General features: G+C 36.4%; 2 protein-coding genes across 6 annotated transcripts in view; both read left to right on the top strand.

Annotated features, from left to right (window-relative positions):
• LOC147498100 (AP-1 complex subunit gamma-2-like) overlaps positions 1-8,614 on the top strand; it is a 28,168-nt gene extending 19,554 nt beyond the window's left edge. For 2 of the 5 annotated variants that reach the window (XM_086560263.1, XM_086560262.1), the window contains exons 13-18: positions 905-1,009; positions 1,103-1,362; positions 2,290-2,568; positions 2,651-2,826; positions 4,919-5,023; positions 8,085-8,614. In XM_086560263.1, coding sequence (XP_086416389.1) covers positions 905-1,009; positions 1,103-1,362; positions 2,290-2,568; positions 2,651-2,826; positions 4,919-5,023; positions 8,085-8,180 — 1,021 coding nt within the window. In that variant the 3' untranslated portion in view covers positions 8,181-8,614. Of the gene's footprint in view, positions 1-904; positions 1,010-1,102; positions 1,363-2,283; positions 2,569-2,650; positions 2,827-4,918; positions 5,024-8,084 lie in introns of all 5 variants that reach the window. The other 3 variants (XM_086560261.1, XM_086560260.1, XM_086560264.1) reach the window with 2 other exon arrangements.
• Positions 8,615-9,252: 638 nt separating this feature from the next.
• Positions 9,253-14,156, top strand: LOC147498099 (proteasome subunit beta type-7-A-like). Its single transcript, XM_086560259.1, has 8 exons — positions 9,253-9,451; positions 9,529-9,670; positions 9,744-9,840; positions 9,920-9,989; positions 10,087-10,191; positions 13,185-13,283; positions 13,385-13,475; positions 13,829-14,156. The coding sequence occupies exons 1-8, from the start codon at positions 9,308-9,310 to the stop codon at positions 13,900-13,902; spliced, it is 822 nt and encodes a 273-aa protein (XP_086416385.1). The 5' UTR covers positions 9,253-9,307; the 3' UTR covers positions 13,903-14,156.
• The last annotated feature ends 952 nt before the right edge of the window (positions 14,157-15,108 follow it).

Raw genomic sequence — 15,108 nt, 5'->3', positions numbered from 1 at the left:
CTGAAGGAGCACTACCTGAAGAGAAAAAAACTAGGAAATGAAGGCAAAGGTTGGCAAGTGTATTTTGGTAGGTGATGATTGTATAAGAAATCTCACCTGGGGTGTGAGATGCTTAATTCCTGAACTGGCAATTAATACTGAGGCAAATCTTTTGCAATAGACTCTCAGTTTGTAAGAAGTGCATTTAATGCCATAAGCATGCGCTATGTTTGTTTCTACATGCAGACACACACTAGCAGTGTTGCATATGCGCTTAAATGAAAGGAATTGGAGTAGTTTTTAGGTCTTTGATCCTTATTAGTCATGCTCGTGGGGAAAAGTATCTGATAAGTTAAGCCTCAATGAGACACCATATTTAGTTTTTACCCCTTGCTACAAGTGTATTTTTTTTTTTCTGCTCACTAAAAATTCTGTTTTTTTAATAAATAAAAATTAGCCGAGAAAGCCTATAAAATAGAAAAGAATTACAACCAAACAGCTAAAGACCAATCACAGCATATCCAAACCTAGCAATTGGTTGCACAAAATGCTCAAAATAATAATTTCTAAACTCCTTAAACTCCTCGGAATATAAGCCTACTCATGGTACATTTTTAACCTTATTTCTTTTTATTTTTGGAAATTAGTGGAATATATATCTTATGTCAATTAAAGGAAAAGCTATATTGTAATTGTAACTTTATCAAAGAGAAATTTACGTCTTTGTCTTTTATTCTTCTTTTTAGTTGACACAAGTCTAATTATTTGCTTTGTTGAATCCTTTTACCCATTATCTTGTGTAATTTTTTCTCTGATCCTAATTTTCGGAGATATTCTTCTAGTGTTTATAAAAATCTTGTGCAAACTTATCTGTTTTATTTCTTGGTGGAATGACTTTTTTCCCTTTTTCAATTCTATATTTTAGGAGGGTAAAGGACATAATTATTGAGTACAAAGGAAGCTTTGTGCTGGAATTACAGCAAAGATCCATGGAGTTTAACTCTATTATTGACAAACACCAAAATATTAGGTACGTGCTAATAGTTCTGTTGGTTTGCTTCATTATCAGTAGTCAGCTGCAACAAATTTATTTATTGCAAAGCTGTTTGGTTAATATGTGCAGGTCTGCTTTGCTTGAACGTATGCCTGTTCTGGATGAGGCATCCTACAGCAAAAGGAAGGCTGGTTCTTTACTCCCTACTGCTTCAACCTCTCATGGAGCTCCTCCCAAACTTCCAAATGGAGTTACTAAACCCCCGGTACCTGAGCTTGGAAATTTGCTTGACTTGGGGTCAGATGATTCCCCTATGCCTAGCTCTTCTGGTGCTGATTCTTTTCAGGATATTTTTGGACTGGGTTTAACATCGGATCCATCAATTTCAGGTCTTTCTCTGCAGTCTACAGTCCTTGATGCTCTTTTAATCCTGAAAGAAACTGCATTTCACTTACTCAGATTGTGTGTTAAATTTTCTATCGTTGCTAGCTGAGATTTGGTTACATTTATCTCGACTCTTGAGCTAGGATGCCTATACGTGGATGCTGACTCTAACACTTTCTAGGAACAGCATTGGATATTTTATTTCCTAAAATCTGTTATAAACCCAAATGTCAGCATCCCATCTGTTATGTTATTTGTAGTAACTGCATCCTGAATGTGATGAACTCCAATAACTTTTTGAACTACTCATCTTTCTCTTACTGGGAAAATATTTCAAAATTGTTCAAGGAGTTAGAACTTTGCACATAGTACATCATAAAAGAAATCTGGAAGTGAAAGAATTCCGGTTGTTTTTAGTTCTGCGACATACATAAATAACTGGGGCTGTTGAAGTGTCTGGGACTCTGGGTATTTCTTTACGAGGTTTCCGAATGACCAAATTTTGTCGAGATGGCAACAAATAAATTAATACTTAAGGGCTTGGTCCTATATCTTAGATAGTGGCCTTGCATATTACTGTAACACTGCCTCCTTTATATCTCTCCCTCGAAAGATGATATATCTACATACTATGTAGTTGAGTAGGAGTATCTCATCCCCCTATTGTCAAGATGTTTGTCTCTCCTGTTTTTATGTCACAAAAACTATGATCTTATATCTTATTGATTTGTTGGATATTTAAACAAGTTTGGTCTTTGCCAATCTGAACACTGTGTGTTATGCTTGCGAGTCGTGACCTTTAATTCTTACATTCCACCGATTTGATGAATCCTTTTTTATTTTTCGTAAATTTTTGTCACAGTTTGTAGCATAATACATTGTTAAGTATACTAATCAGATTGTTCTTTCTCTCCTCCATTTGTAAGGTACAGGCCAGGCTCCATCAAATGGAACGGATGCTTTATTTCGACTGTTGGATATTGGAACACCTCCTGGACGGAATGATGTATCTTCACCAGATATATTATTTACCAGTCAAAATAGTACGTCCTCAGGTGCCCCATTGGAGAGATTGGCGTCGCCATCTTCTCCGTTTTCAGTGCAAATTTCTTCTCCCGCGTCGACTCCTCAAATGATAAACTTACTGGATGATATATCGCCCAGTCTGTTAGCGACTAATAAGAACAGCTCAACAGATTCCGACTTTACAGGTTGACACAAAATCTGGTATTATATGATCTTTTGTAGACGCTGAATCTTGTTATCTAAGAATACTAATATTTGCTCATGCAGGGAAGAGTGGCCCTACCTACCCATCTATTGTTGCGTTCCAGAGCAGCTCCTTGAAGATAGATTTCAGCTTCTCAAAACAGACTGGAAACCCACAGACAACATTGATCAATGCGGTTTTTACGAATTTGTCTTCTAATATATACACGGATTTTATTTTCCAGGCAGCAGTTCCAAAGGTAACAGCCCATCCCAAAAACCTCGTGCTGTTTATGATGTATCTTGTTGGCAAAGCTTCAACAATTGATAAACATCATTAAGATTTAATAAATCAAACACCTTAAACTAGGGTTTAAACCTTCAATATGAAGAAAGAAATAATATTCAATAACAACCAACCTAACAATGAAGGCCTAGATGCCTGTATATAATAAACTCAACTACTAAATCTAATTGGAAACCAAATAGGAAACCATCCTAAATCCTATTCCTAATTGAATTAGGAAACCAATGAAAATAGAAACTACTAATTAATTAATTAATTAATCCATGCTCATGCATTAGTTTAGCTTCTTAATATTTACAATATAAGGGTTTACCTGGTCCAAACAAAACAGATAAGCTTCTTTGTTCATGGGATTATGTTCTGTCAATAAATGCCTCTTGTAAGAACTTAGCGTAATGCCTCTAGGAAAGGTACAATGTTAGTTTTGGTATTGAGTCGCCACGATATTCTACACTATATTCCAATGGTCGGACTCGCAACGAGTAGCTTCAGCTTTAAGTTAAATATTTGCTGAAGTGTTGGTTCTTTTTTGTAAAATATTCCACTGGTTTAGCCATTTAGTTAAAGATTTGTCGTCGTCTAAATGGATGAGTTTTGTCTTTTGTAACTGGCCTGCCAAGTACACTCCTTAGCACCTTACTCAGGGTTAGAAACGGAATACAGTATTGTCTCACTGAGACACTGAGTGAGAAAGTTTGGCAACTCAGCATATGGGTAGGGTCTTTCCTCTAGACCAGAAAACTGTGTCTTTTAATGGAGGATAAAGAGTACACCTTGTCAGATCTCAGCAAATCTACATCAAGGGTATTAAGGTCTATGGGCTTTAGTATGACTTGTGATTGGTTCTATATTAATGAAATTCAGTTTATGACACACCAAGAATGACACATCAAAAGACCCATGTTTGTTGGGCGCACACTGACAGTATTGGTTGAAAAATCATTCGAAGTAATCATGATACCAAAATTGGGTAATGATGTCTTTCTGATAAGCTTGGCAATAGGAAATGTGGTGGGCTTCTTTTGATTACAATGATGTCATTGAGATGCTGTGGAGTCCTGAGCAATTCAAAAGAAATTTGACCATTTTGATGAGTAAATTCACATATCATTGGCAATGTATGTGTAGCAGTACTATGGGTTCTTCTGATAACTTTGACTACTACTGGTATATATATATAAACAAACTGTATTTGGTGGGTGGTCACAAATTTTATTTTGTTTTGGTAAAGGAAGTGTGGTGGGCATCTTGTCATGATGACAAGGCCCAGCGGTTCACAAAAGAGCATAGGAGGTCTTCAATTCTAGGAGAAAAGTTTGACTCTGGAAAATGCTACTCAAGTATAACTTTTCCAGTTTGTTGATTAAGAAAATCTACTTTTGGTTAAAATTATGCGACTGACCAGAAATCATACCTGGTGGCTAGTTCACAATTCATGTGTTGTTTTAAAGTGTCTCAACTACGATATTTTGCCTCATAATATTAGGACAATGATTTTTCGTTTTTCTTATCAAATTATTTTTTTACAGTTTAATGAGCTTCTGGTGCTCTTCCAGTTTGTTTTCCTTGTGCTTTATATTTTGTTTCGACTTTACTTGTGAATGGATGTGTTTATGTTGTGTGCGGTCAATACAATTCTTAATACAGAGGCTTTAAAGCATGAGCTGTTTGTGTTCCCTTTGCTGTACCTTAGTGTTTATGGTTACCTTAATATAGTGCTGTGGTCTTACATTTATACTGTTGACTGAGTAATTCTTCTATTGGTGAGACATACTCAATTTTGTATGTCGACTGATGTCTGTCCTCTGAAAGGATGTCCCATTATGGGGGACTTGGTGGTGGAAGCTATAGCTTAATTAGTTGTCCTTGTTGATAAAATTAGTCATAGTTTTATAATGTATTGGGTGTGGGATTCTTGTTTATCCAGTTACACTTAACACCTGGCACATAGTTTATATAAAAAAAAACACCTGGCATGTAAGTTTCTGCAATTTATCTTTCATCCTTCTAATACACATATGGCACATCGGCGTGTTCATCCACAGTTTATCCAACTGCATTTAGAGCCAGCTACAAGTAATACTCTTCCAGCAAGTGGCAATGGCTCAATTGGACAAAGTCTACGGGTTACTAATAGCCAACATGGGCAGGTGAGTGAGCTCAATATTGCTATGTTTTCTTTTTCCCCATCCCGTATTTGGGGAATTTGGTCTATCAAATGATTAAATTCCAAGATATAGCCCCCTTTCGTACCTTGTCTTAGTTTTGATCAAATATGCTATTACTAAATCTGTGCTACATGATGCTGATAAAAGAAAGAAAAATACATTTTGCTTAGAGTATAAAAAAATTAAACATAACCTATGCCACACGTGGGATTCCTAATTCTTGTTCTTTCTCTTGTTTAAATCTGTCCGATCATTCTTATTTTATATATTCTTTAACAGATTAATTGAGCTAGACTCTGATACCTAAAAATTGATCATTATATGACCACTAATGAACCATAGAACTATTGTAGAGCAAATATTTTTCTTTTTGAGCCGTAAAATTCACTCTGTAATAATCATAACGATAACAAAGATTTTAATGTTGTCCAAGTAGCAAGGAGCTACTCGACCACACTCTACATCCTCCAATTCCTCCATTACAAAGGGTTGCTCATCTCACTTGCCCATGCTGAGAGAGTATTTACCGGTGAAAATTTGGGAGGTTGGGCCCAAGGTCTTGGGTTCAGTTCCCGCCTTCACCGGGGGATTCAAGGAACTATGGAAAAAAGTGTGAACTTAAAAATAATACAAAAATAAATAAACATTTTTGGTAGTGTAAGATAATACCCTCCATAACCTTCTTCATCTTGTACCAAGAATAGTTGTGATAATTTTTTGCAAAGACTTCTTAGCCTTTTAGGCCTATAATGACCAGTATGTTCTTCCGCTTCTTTATTTGGAATGAGGGCAACAAAGGCAGTGTTAAGCCGCTAATCGATGACCGCCTTCATCTCATAAAAAAGAGTGCCGACATTTCTTAATTTAAACATGAAAATCCTTCCGAACCCAGTGGCTTCTTACCTCCGAGGCTGTTGATAGCCACATTTACCTCTTCAAATATGGGAACTTCCAAATTAGTGTTCTCCTCCCTTGAGATTCTATCAATCATCATGATACCCTCCAACCTTGGCATCACTGATTAGGTTTTATTTAGGAATTTGTGAAGTTCCACCGCATTGTTTACAATGCTTGTTATTTATCCTCCAGGAGAGCTCTTCCAAAAATCAATTACGGAGATTGTTGCACCTCCCTCTAGCTGTAGCCATTGTGTGAAAGAACTTTGTGTTTCTTTCTCTTTCAATCACATCGACTATCCTTGGATGTTGTATGCAAGAAATTCCCTTCGTATGTAATAGCTCATTTAAATCTCATTTTGCTACCTCTATTGAGGTAGGTTCTCATATGATATGTCAGGTTCTTCCTCTGAACAATCAAGCCCGCCGAGTCTTCCAACTTGATTTTGTCTTTTACTCCAATTGTTCAAAGCACTTCCTATTCACACCTTAGTTTTCCTATAACTTCATTCAACTCGGGCAAGATTATGGTTGTTCAACTTCACTCTCCGCTTTTTGGTCTGTTCCAACCAATGGTGGTCTCTTTTCCTTACTTTCGAGGTCCAACGTTTTGGGGTCTGAAGGTTCCCTTGTGATTACTTTCTTCTTTTGGTGTGTGCTGCTCTGGAGCGATTAATTTCCATTGATAATTATAGAAAAAGGAATTAGGTGTCATGCTTGATAAGATATTGTCGACTATTATACTTGTGGAGGATGTAAAAAGGGCTACTGATAGGGCAGAAGGCACAGGCTTTGGACTGCTTCACACTGATGTTTTTAAAGTAATATTACCACTTTTCGAAAGAGGATGTTAATGAATGTGATTTGAAGAATCTCATAAGCAAGGCTTAATTGATTGGCAACTCAAATTACCTTTATTACCCTCATTCCAAAGAAAGAATAGGCGGAACTTTTTGGGATTGCAGGCTTGTAAGCCTTTTTGGGCCTTTTTACAAGATTATCAAGAAGGTTCTTGTTCCAAGATTGAAGAAGTTAATGGCAAGTATTGCCTCACTCTACCAAAATGCTATGCTTCTCTTAATATGCTACATGATTTTAAAAGCAAGGGATATCAATGCAACATTAAAGGAATAAATCTAGGGTTAACTTGTATTACCCCCCACTAGATGAGCCAATTAGGATTCCCCCCTAAATACACACAAAAAAAAAGTCAAATTGAGTTGACCGTGTTTTTTTTTGTGTGTATTTGGGGGGGGGGGAACCCTAATTTCCCATCTAGTGGGTGGCAAATCCTAATTGGCTCATCTAGTGGGGAGGTAATACTACTTAACCCATAAATCTATAATTTGTGTTTTTTTATTGGTTACACTTACAAGTAAACAAAGATAGCTAACTCTTAGCAAGGTCCTAAGGCTAAGGCTAGGTTTTGGTTCCTCGAAGCCAAATTACAAGACTATAGCATCCCATTTACAAATAACTAGAAAGTAATCCCGTGGATATGCGCCGACTCTTTTGAAAACGTGCTCAAGAATCATGACTAAAACATGTAGAAATTTTATAGCAAATCGTTTTAACTGGGGAAAAGGATTACCGTTTTAGTTAAAAACCCATTTTAATTTCTTAACAAATCGTTTTAATTGTGCTTGAAAATTTTGTTTTTAATTGGTGGATCCCGTTGTTGATATAATTTAGAAGGGTGATTCTCGTTTTAGTAGAAGGATTCCTGTTTTAATAGGGGAAATAATTCCCGTTTGTTATTCTTTCTATTTTTGGTATTTAAATAAAGTTGGGACTCTCTCGATTTATGTGGAATTTTTAAAAATACATTGGGTGCGAGCTTTAATATTAATATATAGAAGTCAAATTCAATCTTAAACACTTCTGATTACAATGTCACTTAAGCTACACTTCTTATGATACCAAGAAGACTTCTTTTGTTTCCATACATGGAGATTGAAGATTATTTTTCCGTAATGTGAAAATAGTATCAATGGCACAATAATATTTTGTTTTGTGTGTGCATGCACATGAATCTGTGAAGCGGATGATTGAGATTCTAATTATATTTTCTCTTACATTCATAATCAGGTAGAAGGTTTTTTTTTTGTATTTCTGTTAAACTGTGTAATATCCACTTCTTTGTACAGAAAAATCTTGTTATGCGGATAAGGATAGCGTACAAAGCGAACAACCAAGATGTTTTGGAACAAGCACAAATCAACAATTTCCCTCCTGGATTGTGAGGTCAATACTTCCTATAAGGGCATTTAAACACTACAACAGGAGTTATTTTGGTGACAAGTCTTTTCAGCCACCTGAAATCCGTGGGGATCTTGGATTGTTTACTTGTCTATGTCAGGTGAAATATAGTCTGCAGCTGTTGGTCCCCAGTTTGCACAAGTTTATTTTGCGAGGAATGAATTAGATTTGAGTGATTTTGTTGTTTATGTACATTATTATGAGCATAATTTTCCCATAAAAGAGCTGTAGAGTGTGAGAGCTGGTGGGGGGAAAGAGGGTTTCTTCTAGCGTTGGAGTTTAATTGTTCGATCCTCCCCACCAAAATCGGAAGATAGGATGTGCGAGTATATTGCTTGTTAACTTAAGGCGGAAAGAAAAATGAAAAGAATTGTCAATGTATTATCGTTATCTGTAATTTTCAGCCATGTGTTCTTTATTTTTGACAATCAATTGCTGCAGACATTAGGGTTTGTTTACTGAATCCGGTGCTAGGTAAATAAATATATGCAGTTAATCTGGACTTCCATTCAATAATAGTGGATGAATCTAAGGGCTGTAAATACTGACTGTTGATGGGGTTTCGTGTTTGAGTCTTACCTATTTTGGCTATTTAGGGCCAATCCACGAATTGTCTATCATATATTGTTCGTGCGGTTGTAATGTAACTTGAGCTCCAAAATGTTGGCAGAAATGAAATCTGTATTCAAACAATTTGGCGAACTTTTAATAGAGTTCAAGTTGACATGCGAGGATGGAATAGCCAGTCTGTAAGTCTGTGACCAACGTTTGATCAATGCTTTAGCTAAAATGAAAATCAGAAAGGAAATAAACAAGACAAACATCTGTTACGGAGAAATGATTGTCTTCTTGGAAAGAATAGAATATATTAACTAATTTGATCTATGTCATGACCATAGAGTTCGGACACCAAAGTAGAACAGTTCCATATTATTAAATCCGATCTTGTCCAAACGTAAAAATGATTTGGGCTGGGCCTGAAAGTGTGGACCCGAACCGGATCTAGCCCAAGCCCATGAATGGGAGTTTTCCCTCTCTTCAAGAAAAGGTAATTATTATTATTATTATTTATTAGGGTTGTTAGTTTTCAGATCCACACTAAAAAACAGAAATGGGGAAAGTATCAGCAGCGATTGATCAAGGTGGATTCAATTTCGATCTATGTAGAAGAAATGAGATGTTAATGAATAAAGCTGGTTTCAAACCTCCAACTTATCGCAAAACCGGTACCACTATTGTCGGCCTAGTTTTCCAGGTCAAATTTTAAAACGAAACTTAATTAATTAAGAATAATAATAATTGGTAATTAATAAATCTTTTTGTTTTTTTCAGGGTGGAATTATACTTGGAGCAGATACAAGAGCTACCGAGGGACCTATAGTTGCTGATAAGAATTGTGAGAAGATTCATTATATGGCACCTAATATATATTGCTGTGGAGCTGGGACTGCTGCTGATACCGAGGCAGTTACAGGTAATACATTATCACCATTTTTTTTGTGTCTTTTTAGTTGTTAAGGATTGTATTTTATTGTGTCCATTTGTAGACATGGTCAGCTCGCAGTTGCAGTTACACCGTCAGGCAACTGGTCGTGAGTCGAGGGTTGTTACAGCTCTTACACTATTAAAGACTCACCTTTTCGGGTAATTACGTTTTCCGTACCTTATGTGTAGCAAAATGCATAGAATTGGAGTAGGACTAATTATATTGATTGTTGTTTAGTTACCAAGGACATGTCAGTGCTGCTTTGGTACTTGGTGGAGTTGATATTACTGGACCTCATTTGCATACTGTGAGTTTAAACTGCTCTTGATATGAGAATAATTAGTTCAATTTATCTTCTTGTGTGTTATATATGTATTTGGGGTGTGATGTGATATTTTCTGCAGATCTATCCTCATGGTTCGACTGATACACTTCCTTACGCGACAATGGGCTCGGGTTCTTTGGCTGCAATGGCTATGTTTGAGTCAAACTACAAAGAAGGCCTCTCTGTAAGTTGGCATTCTATTTGTACTTAACATGAAGAAATTTAGCAGATTCAACTATCTGCTAATTGTGAAAAAAACAGAGAAAAATATTTCTGCAACTTAAGTGAATGAACCCGTTTTGGTAATATTCGTGTCTGAAATGACGAGTCTCTTCCCATTCCTGGATGAATTTTTTCTGGATAATTAAAACAAAAAGCTTGTAGAATTACCAGAACAGGAAGAAGAGTATATGATAAAAAAGTAATTTTTTTTTGCATATATTAAGGAGTTATAGTGATGTGCTTTCTGTGTTGCTTTGATGACCTGTATAAATAGTTGCAATTTTGGCCACTTTGTAAAAAATATCATTTTTAAATGAATTGTCCCCTAGCTTACGATGTTACACCTGTGGAGGCAACTCTCTTGTTATAATGTTTGGGACCTCTAAACTTTATGTGACTCTGCAGATGTCATGATTCTCATGTCCCTGGTAACTTAAGCTCTTCCATGTGATGTGTTATTCAAACTCATGCTTTGACTGCATGTTTTCAGAACTATTATTTATTGATTTGATGCACAATCATCACACCCAACTTGTTATTGTGTTTACACTTCACACTTACAACAAGGCTAATTGGATAAGTTACTCATTGATTTTTTGTGGGAATGGGTTTGAAACTTATCATTGTTTGTTGAGTATGCTCTCTTTATTTTTTATTATTGGTATGTTCTTTTTATCTATTTATATTGATAACTGCGTGGGTACTGGGGTCTGGTGTTTATAGAGTATGTTTGGGCTTGTAGGTTCTGTATCCATAAAGGGTGGGGTTCCGTGGACACATGGAAATTAGACTCACAAATAACCTCTTGGCGGTTGACACATTAAGAAATTTTGTTCCGCATTACTTAAGTTGTAATTGCATAAAATGGCCTACTCCAAATTTTTGGAATGTAGTTTCAATTCACATTGAATACTTAAGTTGTAATTGCATAAAATGTCCTACTCCAAATTTTTGGAATGTAGTTTCAATTCACATTGAATATAGATGGTCCTCTCTTTTTTCAATTTGTAAACAAGTTTTCGTGGTGGTAGAAATTTCAGATTTGGCATGTTTTTGACATTTTATAATTGGCAGATCATGCGAACAAAAGATCATACTCTCCTGTTAAATGTTTTTTACTTGGTCATGGATTGACAAGGATTTAAGTGTTTCATATCGTGACTCGGGATATTAATTTACCTTTTAATTTTGATAGGTTCTTGGTTTTTCTTTTTTGAAACTTATTGAACAACCAAGAAAGGGAGGTCAAACAATGTCTATGCATAGAAAATATCTATCATTTACCAATGTGATTTTTACTTTATTTAATTGTGACAAATGGCTGGTGGTATTATGTATAGAGAGTCTTGAGTAGGGTGGTTGGTTTACTTTTGGGTTGTTTTTTTGTATGTCCTTTGTAATGGTAGGTTATCTTGACCTATGTTTCCTTTGATATAATACAATTTAACTTTTACCGAGCAAAAAAAAAAAAAAAAAAAAAAGGCTGATGATTCCAACTATGTAAATTAAATTTAAAAGTTCAAGAACCTCCCGTCCTTCTGCTCCCATATGGCAGTATTGTTTAAAGATGAAAGATGAAATTTGTGTATGCTGCTGGGCTAGACTCAAGGAAGAGCCTAACTCTTTGCGCCGCCTGCGTTTTCTAGGCTCATATGGGCTTAGATGAGCGGCTAGGGCCAGGATCACCTAGGTGCAAATGCGCAATATGGCAAATCCGAGTTGGTATCACTTAAAATTTACATTCTTGTTCACACGTTTATTCTCATCCAAACATTTCTCTACCCTTTTTGTGCCTGAAAAATAAATTTTGATTGAAATACAATTAGACTGATTTTTTTTGCAACGTTGATGAAGTTGTGTCTGTCTGATATCATGTATTCCATGTTTGAAGATGGGAAAGTTTGTCTTGAGGACAGTGGCCCCATATTGTCTCCAAGGGAAGCTTTGATTCGTGGCATTCCCATGCTTGATGTAGCCATTTGCATTGTGGCAATATCTAGGGTGTAGTGACCAAGGATGATCAGACTCTCCATAACTCAAATGATCTCCCACTTGATTGGTCTACATGTAAGAAGTAGGTGCATTTAGCCTTCAAGCTAGAAGTAAAGCTGAAGCTGGCACAACGATGTTTCTGGGTGTTGATGATGTTGGTTGTCAGTTCCCATATGTAATTCGAAGATTTCTACTCATTTAGTCACTAGATAATTAATGGATTTATAAACTAATAAGTATGCACAATTATTTGTGTGTGTGTGTTTTAATAGGTCATATGCATCACACCATACTTCCTTTTTGCAGTGATTGTTGAAACAGTAGCAGAAATTTGTTATTAACGAAAATTTAGTATCACAACATACTCTCTTCTTGTTGATTTTGTATGATGACTTGATCTCATTGTCCTCTTCATACAACAAATCAAAATTTCTGTTCATGGAAGTCTGCTTGCTGACCAAGGGCCCATCATCTTGATCGCCTTCAAGTGTTGAAAACTTGTCGAACATATCAATACTTAATAGTTGCACATTTGGTTACACACTTACCACTTTTCCCTCTTCATTCCAATTTTCAAAGTTTGTTAGGCCATATGTTGTCAAAGGAAGTGGCGCCAATCACGCGAGGCGTCAATTTTTTGTGAAAATTGTTGTGGTTGGCTGTGATAGGCATTGCCCCAGGGCCCAATCAGGAAGCCTAGCTCCAAGCACCTCCCCTCCCATGAATCATATCTGCATACTTCTGATATTTAGTGGGCGAGAGCATGCTGGTTCAAGGTGTTCAGATGTTAATCGCGTTTGTTTCCATGTCCATTACTTAGCAAGCTTGTTTGTATCAGTCGAGCTTCTTTTTCGTCGTAGTTTTCATTTAATGTGTTGCTGTACACCTAGCTGTAATGTCTTGTCTTCAGTAAAGTTTCTTCTGCTTTCTGTTTTCCTTAATATCTTTTTGGTGTCTTTGCAGAGAGATGAAGGTATTAAGCTTGTTTGCCAGGCAATATGTGCAGGCATTTTTAATGATTTGGGAAGTGGTAGCAATGTTGATGTTTGCGTGATAACTAAGGTCTGTTACTCGTCTCCTCACTCCTTTTCATGCACCAATTTACTGAAAAGAGATTTCACCATATGTTCTTAAGTTTTTTTGTTTCGTACTTTCTCTAACAGGGGAAGACGGATTACCTGAGGAATTACCAGTTGCCAAATCCTCGTACTTATGTCAGCTCAAAGGGTTACTCTTTTGCAAGGGGTCAAACTGGTTAGTACCTCTTTTATCGAGTTTGGCATGCCTAAATGACTGCTTAGTAAAACTTGCTGAACAATGCATAATTTTGCTATTTAATAAAGAACATCTTTGTAAATTCCCACCCTAAAATTCAGAAGAACCTGGGGGGTGTGGAGTTTGTGACTCTGAACTAATTACAATAGACGAATACTTCCTGTTCTGCGACAGATTGAATATTTGGATTATATGATTTTGGGGCTACAGTCCATACTTTTATTTTTGATATTATTTGTCTTTCATCAAGTGATTTAGGAATAAATAGTGTTTTCCCAGGTGTGCTTAATATACTCATGTCTTTGACGTCTTGTTTTATGATACTGTGACAGAGGTTTTGTCGACTAGGATTATCCCGTTGATTGCGAACCTGGTGTTGGCAGAAGGAGATGAAATGGAAGAGTGAAATAACCCCGACTTTCAAGGAGAAAAGAAATGCTTTACCAGAGTATATGGTCCCAAAGACCTTTTATATATGAAGCTGAACATTGCAACAAATTTCCACCCGATTACGTGATGTTCTAAACAGTGTCTAGTCGAATTGCATACTTGAGTTAATTTTATACTTTGATTTGCAAGGTCTTCATATCTTGGCAAATTATTGGTTCCAGTTTCATAGTTAATTGGTTATAAAAAAACACAAATGTTTTTAACGGTTAATCATGGCATGGTTTCCGTAGTATTTACTATTTAGTATGTCAGAATGATGAAGCCATTTAAGATATATATAATGTAATGTGACACTTGGTATCATGAAGCCGGCGTCCTTGCTGGAAATGCGTCCCTTGCGCGAGTGCTACATATTTATTAATACTCATTACTTCATGTTTTATGAGAATTACCCACCCAATCAGTGTGGGTATTACTTAATGTTTTATGAGAATTACCCACCCAATCAGTGTGGGGATCCAGCACTTTCAATAAATACGGAAAATGAACAAAACCCGTGTGGTGTGTCCATACTCCCTTTTAATTTATTGGAGTGCCTCTAGAGGTGAAAGATACATAGCATATTATTCAAGAGAAATTTGGCTGACAACAGTACAGCACTACAGCGCCCCCCCCTCGGGGAGCATTCAGCCTATATATAAATTTTCTTTCCCTTCACGTGACAAATGTGTATGATCTATCTGTTGTGGTCAGCCACCTTTGTAGGCATGAAAGTCAGCTCTCCACGCGTTCAGCACTCAACTGCTCTATTTTTCAGGGTATCAATGTATAATGGGTTATTTAGGTTTTGGTCCTCCTAAATAATAGGTATTTGGGGTTTGGTCCGCACTAATTAGTTTATTAGCCTTTGGTCCTCCTAAATTCTCTTGACCGGTAAGTCAACTAAAGTCCACTAAGTTGACTGTCTGTAGGCTGATAGTATTTTCATAATACCCATCATACCCTTAGGTGTGCGAGGCACATGGGTCAAGAGTCAAATGTTGGTCAAGTTGAGCTTATTAAGGACTCAACTTCACCACAATTTGACGGCAATTGATGAGACACGTGTATCATCAGAATCTCGAAGATATGTTAGGAAGAAAAGCGGAAAACTAACTAAAATTCCTCAACTTTTTTTTTTTTTTTTTTTTTCTCTCTCTCTCTCTCTCTCTCTCATAGTCAC

This window comes from Coptis chinensis, chromosome 5 (assembly GCF_015680905.1).
Source record: "Coptis chinensis isolate HL-2020 chromosome 5, ASM1568090v1, whole genome shotgun sequence".
NCBI classification, from domain to species: domain Eukaryota; kingdom Viridiplantae; phylum Streptophyta; class Magnoliopsida; order Ranunculales; family Ranunculaceae; genus Coptis; species Coptis chinensis.
The sequence above is the reverse complement of the archived record's forward strand: the minus strand, read 5'-3'. Positions and strand labels throughout refer to the sequence as shown.

Coding starts and splice junctions, on each gene's coding strand:
- LOC147498099 (XM_086560259.1), top strand. CDS start 9,308: ATGGGGAAAGTATCAGCAGCGATTGATCAAGGTGGATTCAATTTCGAT. Junction 9,452..9,528: donor TTGTCGGCCTAGTTTTCCAG/GTCAAATTTTAA, acceptor TGTTTTTTTCAG/GGTGGAATTATACTTGGAGC. Junction 9,841..9,919: donor TTAAAGACTCACCTTTTCGG/GTAATTACGTTT, acceptor ATTGTTGTTTAG/TTACCAAGGACATGTCAGTG.